The 8496-nt window shown below is 41.4% G+C and overlaps 2 protein-coding genes across 3 annotated transcripts; one reads left to right on the top strand and one right to left on the bottom strand.

Moving 5' to 3' along the window:
- Positions 1-3043, top strand: nelfe (negative elongation factor complex member E). The gene is made up of 11 exons (XM_014013084.1): positions 1-29; positions 274-355; positions 591-660; positions 885-1030; positions 1106-1180; positions 1339-1376; positions 1467-1750; positions 2346-2490; positions 2566-2620; positions 2699-2801; positions 2879-3043. Exons 2-11 carry the CDS (start codon positions 281-283, stop codon positions 2953-2955), a joined length of 1068 nt encoding a protein of 355 aa, XP_013868538.1. The 5' UTR covers positions 1-29; positions 274-280; the 3' UTR covers positions 2956-3043.
- An 88-nt stretch (positions 3044-3131) lies between these two features.
- On the bottom strand, positions 3132-8055 carry LOC106520826 (zinc finger and BTB domain-containing protein 12). Of its 2 annotated transcripts, none has more exons than XM_014013082.1 (5): positions 7728-8055; positions 6489-6697; positions 6197-6391; positions 5803-6000; positions 3132-4821 (listed from the first exon to the last, which is right to left on the bottom strand). In XM_014013082.1, the coding sequence occupies exons 2-5, from the start codon at positions 6690-6692 to the stop codon at positions 3721-3723; spliced, it is 1698 nt and encodes a 565-aa protein (XP_013868536.1). In that variant the 5' UTR covers positions 6693-6697; positions 7728-8055; the 3' UTR covers positions 3132-3720. The 2 variants fall into 2 exon arrangements, with proteins under 2 accessions (XP_013868536.1, XP_013868537.1); XM_014013083.1 differs by having other exon boundaries at positions 7906-8055.
- Positions 8056-8496: the final 441 nt, after the last annotated feature.

Below are 8496 nucleotides of genomic sequence, written 5' to 3'. Positions count from 1 at the left end.
ACCTGGATGTAAACAAGTTTTATACAAAGGTATCTATTATTTAAGGCCGTAATAAATAACAAAACCTATCTTGTAATTATTTATATTGTGTTTTGAGTTGATTATGTCTGTAATTTTCCCACAAATGAGTTTCATTGTCGTTTCTGGCTCATGAGCTAGCTAGTTAGCGGTGGTGATTAGCTTGAAAAATACAACTCGTATAATTAWAAGAATTTACTTTTTGTTCGCTTTAACAAATCTATGTGTAATTATAGCTGTTGTGTGTTGTATTAGTTCTGTCATGGTGATGTTTCCAAATTCACTGACGGAGGAAGAGGAGGCTTTACAGAAGAAGTATGCTAAACTGAAGAAAAAGGTAGGCATAACTTATTTTGTGTCACATTTGCAAGTATAATAAGCATTTTGTGTTAGGTGTGTTGATTAAACACGTGAAGAGACAAATGAGGAACCAAAACAAGAAAAGGAAGAAACCATTAGGATAAAAAAAGAAAGAATATGTAGAGATAATGCAGCTAAAAGTTTTCCTATACCTTCAAAAAAAAAAAAACTCTTTGAAATACTCAGTGTTTTATTTTATTTTATTTTTTCAGAAAAAGGCACTGCTTGCCCTGAAGAAGCAGAGTTCAACCAATCAGACAAATCAGAGTGGTTTGAAACGAAGTAAGTGAAGGCGTTTTTTTAACACGTTTATGTCAGTATGTTTATTATATTAAACTATTTCTCCAGGCATTGTTGAAAAATTGATAATGTTGCCAAATTTCTTCATTTTCAAACCCTCTGTGATTTGTTTGTCTCAGACAAATACTTCGACAGTGACCACAAAATTTGATATGCTTTTGTTTCTCTTCTGTTTATTTATTTTTATTTATTTATTTTGTTTACAGCTCTGTCAGACCAGCCTGTTGTCGATACGGCAACGGCGACAGAACAAGCAAAGATGCTCATTAAGTCAGGGGCTATCAGTGCTATTAAATCAGAGAACAAGAACTCTGGATTCAAACGGTCTCGAATGCTGGAAATCAAGCTGAAGGTAGAAACATACCAGCTCATATGTGTTTGTMCTCTAGTGTGCTGTTAAACAGTTTGGTTTTGTGTTTCTCATCAGGACCCAGAGAAAGGTCCAGCTCCTGCTTTCCTACCCTTTCAGAGGAGTGTCTCTACAGACGATGACCAACCGGAGGTACAGGAGCGAAAACATGACATAACATTGTCACAAATCTTCATTTTGTGCCTTTAAAAACAACAWAAATTATTCCTGAAAACTCAAGGTGAAAAACAATTCTGTACGTGATCCTGGTTAATATGAAGCTTTTACGTCTTTGTGGTGTGTTTTTGCAGTCTGCAAAGCGAGCCAGCAGGAAATCCCTGTACGAGAGGTAACGCTCAAAACCACAACGAATACACAGCGCGGCGTGTTTGATGTGCCTAAAGTGTGATTCTAACGTTGCTCGGTCGTGTCACCGCAGCTTCGTCAGCTCAAGCGACCGATACCGGGATGAGGACGAAGGAGGCAGCGTCTCATCTGGCCGCGACACGGAGAGAGAGCGAGATATGGACAGAGAGTGGGACAGGGAACGAGACAGAGATAGAGACAGAGAGCGAGATAGAGATAGAGAACGAGAGCGGGACAAGGACAGAAGCAGAGAAAGAGACAGAGAGAGGGAAAGAGATCGAGACAGAGAACGGGACAGAAGCAGAGAAAGAGAACGAGAACGGGACCGAGAAAGAGACAGAGATGGACCTTTCAGACGTGAGTGTTGTTTGTTGTATCTGACAGTGTCCTAAAGTGTTATCTTTAGACAACTTGTATCAAGAAAAGTCCCAGATCACATTTAAATTTATCARCAAAGACCCAAATCTCCAAGTCTTATCAACTTTCCTGGAATTACCCATAATTGTCTCAATTGTCTTGTGTTCTATAAGGTTAGATCTGAGCTCCAGAATTAAAGTCACTTAAGCTCAATAAGAGCATCTGATTTGTAACCTTTGATGGGTCTAAAATCTCTTAAAAGTGTCTAAAATACTATATTAGGATAAACATTTTTTTTCATATAGAATCACAAAATCATCTAATTTACTTGCTTTTTAATTTCTGGGTTGCAGGAGAGCTGCTTCCTAACAATCTGGATATACTTGAGAAAATCTCATTTGTACCTAGAATTCTTTGCACAATCAGACACAGGAGTGCTGTTAAAAACTGAGCTCATTATAAACCTTTCAAAATAAAATGTTGCACAATATTAAATCTATGTAATTCTAATTGGTGTAAAGAGTGAGATTAATTCAGGGAAGTTTTAATTTATGCTTATTGTTTGTTTTTTATTTTATTTAATTTTTACTCCCAGGATCAGACTCGTACCCCGAGCGAAGAGGTGTTCGAAAGGGCAACACGGTGTACGTTTACGGCTCGGGTCTGGTCGAGGACAGCCTGCGCTCTGCCTTCTCTCAGCACGGAAACATCATCGACCTCTCGATGGACAACCCTCGCAAGTATGAAACCGCTGATTATTCCCGCAACGCTCCAGCGGCGCTCCTGATCTGATGTGATCCGCTGCTTGTTTTCAGCTGTGCGTTTATAACGTTTGAGAAGATGGAGTCTGCAGACCAGGCTGTCGCAGAGGTTCGCATCCTGATTACTTTAATAAACAAAACCAGACTTGAGTGTTTTATTCCCGCCTCTCTTGTTTTTGCCTCGTAGCTGAACGGAGTCGTCGTGGGAGACGTTCAGATCAGGGTCAGCATCGCCAGGAAGCAGCCCATGTTGGACGCCGCCACCGGCAAATCCGTGTGGGCTTCGCTGGGTAAACGCYGCTCTCCTCTTCTTGGTTCCGACGCACGACAACGGGTCGACTCTCACCTCTGTTTGTTTCTTTCGCAGCCGTGCAGAACAGCACTAAAGGCTCCTACAGGGACAAGAGGAACCAGGTGGTGTACAACGAAGATTTCCTGGGCTGAAACCTTTCCTGTTCTTACGTTAACATGTTAATCTTTGTTGTCCCTAAAGCGGTTTGTTCGTTGAGCTCAATAAATACATAATCATGTATTTTTTCCCTCTTGACTGAGATTTGGTCAAAAAGATCAGCTTATTTAAATATCTAGTCCAGAGTTTGATGTTTTAAAACCCACATACACAGATTTTATGTACTTTTATTAACAGCATTTAAGGAGCAGCGATGTAAACATTGTTTTGAATGTTTATTACCTCTTCATACCAAACTCCTATTTACATATTTTACACTTTTTAAAATCAGTTTTTGTGCAGCAGGTTAGTTTTCAGCACAGTGACAGGAGAATCGTTACACATTACAATACACACACACACACACACAAAAAAAAATTGTCAGCTTATTTACTTGTTTACAGGTTTTGGGACTTGTGATGAGACGTGTTAAAAACGGTTCACAGTTTCAGAAACAAAAGAGGCTTAAAAATACTTTTTTTAAAACGAATGAAGAATTAAGACTTTTCTGCTTTGGTGTCRGCGTTTCCCCATCAGCGCACAAATTAAACACGCTCAGGGAATTTATTTTTCTAACTTCACCCAGCCCCCCGAAAATAAAACAATATATTATTTATGCTGCAAATTAAGGCATAAGTTCTACAGGGATGGAAGATTTCCTGGCAGTAAAATTCAAAGGATTTAAATGACTCTGCACGTCCTTCATGTCAGMGTCGGTTTCCCTCCAGCTGCAGGTCAGATGTTTACGTCTCCGTTTCGACCTACGACACCTGGTCGGCCACCAGACATTCCTGATCGTCCTCCTGCGCTCCTMCGGCAGCGCCGATCGCTCTCTCCCGCTCCTCCTGCTCGTGCAGCGAGTTCTGGCCCGTGGTTTTGCCGTGCTGCTCCTTCAGGTGGCGCCGCAAGGCGGGCTTGTGGGCGAAGCGGGCGTGGCAGTAGGCGCAGTGGTGCGGCCGCTCGCCGCTGTGGAGGTTCATGTGGTCGATGAGCGTGGACTTCTGCGTGAACGTCTTGTAGCAGAGGGGGCACTGGTGGGCCTTGCTGCCCCCCCGGTGCACGGCCATGTGCCGGGTGAGGTTGGTGGCGTGGTGGAAGTGTTTGCCGCAGCAGGGGCAGACGTACAGCAGGTGGGTGGAGCGGGAGTGGACGGCCAGGGAGTGGGCCGAAGGGAACGTCAGGCCGCAGTGTTCGCAGATCACGGGGCCGGCCACGCTGGAAGTGGATCCCACCACGGCGACGGACTCGTCCCCTCCCTCATTCGCCCCCACGGTCAAACCTGAACTCCCCTCGCCGGCGTCTGACTCCTCCACGGAAAACTGGTTCAAACTGTTGGGTGAAATGATGGGTCTGTCTCCATGACTGCTGCCCAGGCTGAAGTCTAACCTGGGGATCTCAGCTGAGAGGTAACTTCCTGCTGCTGCTGCTTTCAGCTCCTCCTGGCTGTAGTCCAAACCCAAACCCCCTCCCAGCCCACCCGCTGTGAGAAACCACAAGTCCTGCCGGTGAGCTATACTGAGAGGTCGCTTCTCCTGAGAGGACGCCCAGCGTTTCTTTTTGAAGCCCCTCCCCTTTCCCCGCCCCCTGCCACGCCCAACTTTAGGGTCGGACAGCCTGCGCCTGATCGCCTGCAGGCCTTCCAACGTGAGCCCCCCAAAGGTGAGCTCCCCCGCTGAATTCAAGTCATATTCGCTGCCATCTCCGGCAATACCGACTTGTGTCTCTGTAAGACAGAGATCCTGAGGGACGTCGTTAGAAGCTCTCTCCTCGCGCTCTCTGGTCGCCTGCTCTTCCTCAGACATGTACATTCTGAACAGATTATAGTCGGGCTTCACCTCCTCCTCCTCGTCTGATACGTTCACCTGCGACAAAAGATTTAAGTGCTTAGGTCGTCTTCAGATGATCATTCTACAAGTTAAAAGGTCAAACGTTAGAATTTCATCGGTACCACAAGGCTCCCCTCGTAGATGGCTTATAAATAGTTTATAGATTTTATAAATCATTAATAAATGTTTATTATGGATTAATTAAAAACGCGAAATAGACAAAACTGTTCAGTTTCCTGCCAAATGGTGAGCCAAATCTGCTAAGTTTGTAAGCACAATTATGTATTGGAAGCACATATTTGAAAAGTAATAWTGTACTATTTTACTGAATTATACATATTAACAACTGTCAAAGGGAGCCTTATTGTAAAGTGTAAGATAGTACACCATTTATAAGGCTCTATTATGACATTATTATTATTATTATACTGTTTTAAACTTTACAATAAGGCTCCTTTGATTACTGTGGATATGTATAATGCAATAATACAGTACAATATATGTAAAATATGTGTTTTCAATAAATTATTGTGCTTACAAGGTAGTTAACTAGTCTGAAATGTTTAATAAAGCACTTTAGATGTAATATATACATGAACAGATTTGAGTCACTATTTGGCAAGAAACAGGACAATTGTCTCCTTAATTAATGAATAATAAACACTAATTTATAAGGTGTTTACAGATTAATTAATAACAAATCTATAAGCTATTTATAAGGGGAGCCTTATTGTAAAGTGGTACCCTAAAATCTTTCTCAATAACCTCTTATCTGAATCACATCAGATCTGTTGGGACAACGACAACAAAAAGGCTGTAAAAGTTAAGTGGTACAAATAAAAAGCAGCTAAGGGAGCGTTTTACAGCCATAGCTAACAGGTCAGTGAGAGAACTTGTTTTAGAGAGGTTGAATCAGAAGTAAAGCTGGGCAGAGGTGCTCTGTCACCGTCAGAGCTGAATAAAATACAATTTAGCTGAAAAAAAAAAACAAAACAAAACATAAACCAGAACAGGTACCCTAACACAAGGCTCGTCCAGAGCAGGGCTGTGGTCATGCCGAGTGCTGCCTTGAGCAGATGTTTCGCTGTTCTCCTCCACTGAGTGCACGGCGGGGCTGTGCTGTTGCACGGGGGAGGGTCGAGAGGGGGGAGGTGAATCATCGTGAACACTGGCGCTGATTATAACTGGCTGCGTCTGGCTTTCCTCTTCTGTCGCCTGAACATTCAAGGAGAACAGGAAATGGGATAGCTTTAAAGATTTAAGTGAAAATAATCCTGACAAAAATTTTTAAAAAATAAAATAGAGGAAGTTGGGACAATTACATTTAAAGACAGTTGTATTTTTATTATTTGAAAGGAACTGCACGCTGCTTTAGTGACTGTTTTGATACCAWCGGGTGTGGAAATCTGACCTTCAGTGCACCGGGGTTCTTCAGCTGAACGTATTTCTCCAGCGCTCCCCTGCACCGCTCCACAATGTGCTCCATCTGAAAGTAGCTAGCAGCAGTCAGGTAGCTGACAATTTCCTCCGGATTGAATTGCAGGAAGCCAGTGTAGCACGACTGAAGCAAGTCGCACACCACCGACGAGCTATACAGCATCGAGACCTGGATAAAAGAAGAAAACRTTTGTTTTTTTTCCTTTGCTGTAAACGTGTTAAACCGAKTTAYGATCACGACRTAGCGTGTGGTTGTGTTCCTTCACCTGAAGCCTGGGCGACGGGTTGAGGAGGAACTGATCCCGTAGGAAGGGCGAGCAGGCGGCTAGAACCACCTTATGTCCTTTGAACGTCTGGTTGTTGCTGGCCACGATGGTRATGTCACAGAAATGCTGGCGAGACCTGAGCAAGTTCATGTGCTTCAGGGTCATGTCCCCGTGTCCTGGTAACCGGAAACACACTATATCCATCTTGTCTGAAAAGAAACACAGCATGTTTTCTTCAAATCGTCAGAAAAGTCCATTTATTGCAAAAAGAAAATGGARGACAGGAGGGTTCAGTACCTTTTATAATTGAGCTTAATGAGCTTCACAAACACTCACCGAGTTATCCTCTTTTTTTCTCTATTGTTACTGATTTTCTGTATGTTGAACACACTCATTTGATGAGAATAAACACCCCTTATTACACTGTTATTGCAGATTGTGAAATATATAAAAAAAAACAATGACATTTGGCAGCTTTTCAAACAAATCTGTGATTGGATTCAGGCTTTCCAAGAGCTATCACAAATAAAACACACGTTTGTAAACATTTTTATTACAAATTCAGACCATGAAATGTTAGGATTTTCAATTTTTTTAGTAAATTTAGGTTATTTAGATTACAAATAGGTGTAAAATAAAGAAATGAATCTATTCACTTATTTATGTGCAAAGAAATATCCAAATATTAATAATTTACCTGTCTAAAGATGAGATGAAACTTGCGTGTTAAAATAATGCTTTAAATCTGGGTAAAAATTTAGTGCAACAAGTTAAAAAAAGAGTTATTGCTGAAGTAAAAAAAATAAATGCATATGATATAATGAAATCATCTTAAAAGCATCTTAATACTCAGTTAAACGTATTAAAGTAGTATAAATTAGTCTCATTGTTGTGTCTGTAAGGTAAATGCTAATCAAAGCTTTGAAAAGAGGAAGGTCGAAAAAGTATTGCCTCATTTTCACGTTTTAGTCGCWAAAAATGGTTTAAAAATCCAAATRTAATAGTAGAAMCTGTAATATATTTTTMTCTTTCTATTAACTAAAGCGACCGSYTTAAAAYATTAAAATAAATGGCGACATTTGCATTTTTTTTAACTCCTATTGTTGTTGTAGCCCAGCTAGCTAACCCACCTGAGTGTTAGCTACCTTTAGCTAGTATATAACTGTTAGCTTTTTTATCTTCTAAACTAAAAAAACAAACGAATCTCCACATACACCCCAAACTTTTACCATGACTCACCTTGTGGTSTGTCTTTTCCTTTATTTTGTCAAGTAGTTCTGTAAACAGTACGACCGTAAAATATGTTTGCCGACCAACAAAATCTGCACATTTCACACAGCTACAGCCTCGATTACTGTTTACTTTTCGGCCCCCTTATTTTAACCGGAAGTACGTCCCGTGATAACAAATTACAAACCGCTAAAGAGCCGCCAGCTTTCTGACTTTGAGTCGGTTTGTGAGCGGAGCCTCCTCTCTCGGAGAACTGTAAATAAAGAGCATGCCAGCTGATTTCTGATCAGCTTTTCGAAAAATCAATGAGATCTGAAAGGGGGCGGGGCTTGGGTAGATGACGCAGCACGTTCAGATTTCTGCCTACGTTCACTGAGAAYCATGTCAACAATCACTCAGAAAGCAGGCCAGACGTTTTACTAGAAATTAGTCATTATTCAGGGGGTTAACTTGTTTTTCTCTGGGTACCAGCACATATAGGGGTAAGAGGAAATGAAAAAGCAGATAAAATGGCAAAGAAAGCAGTTCAAGAGATTAACATTATAATTAAGACAAGTAAATCTGAAGCGAAAAGCATAATTAAAGAAAGACTGAAGACAGAATGGCAGAAGAGATGGGAGAGAGATAACAAAGGGAGGTGGTTTTATAAGATTCAAAGGAKGGTAGGAGAAACGAGAGCTGGRAAAAGGACCAGAAAAGAAGAAAGAGTGGTAACAAGTTTGAGATTTGGACACACAGGACTTAATTTTACACTTTTTGCAACACAAAAACATAATAC

This window comes from Austrofundulus limnaeus, unplaced genomic scaffold, assembly GCF_001266775.1.
Source record: "Austrofundulus limnaeus strain Quisiro unplaced genomic scaffold, Austrofundulus_limnaeus-1.0 Scaffold98, whole genome shotgun sequence".
Taxonomy (NCBI): Eukaryota; Metazoa; Chordata; class Actinopteri; order Cyprinodontiformes; family Rivulidae; genus Austrofundulus; species Austrofundulus limnaeus.
Note: the sequence above shows the minus strand (reverse complement) of the source record. Positions and strands in the feature narration are given on the sequence as shown.

Excerpts from the sequence above, each read along its gene's own strand:
- nelfe (XM_014013084.1), top strand. The coding sequence starts at position 281 with ATGGTGATGTTTCCAAATTCACTGACGGAGGAAGAGGAGGCTTTACAG. Across the intron at positions 1,031-1,105 it reads TGCTGGAAATCAAGCTGAAG|GACCCAGAGAAAGGTCCAGC; the intron begins GTAGAAACATAC and ends GTTTCTCATCAG. Across the intron at positions 1,751-2,345 it reads CAGAGATGGACCTTTCAGAC|GATCAGACTCGTACCCCGAG; the intron begins GTGAGTGTTGTT and ends TTTTACTCCCAG.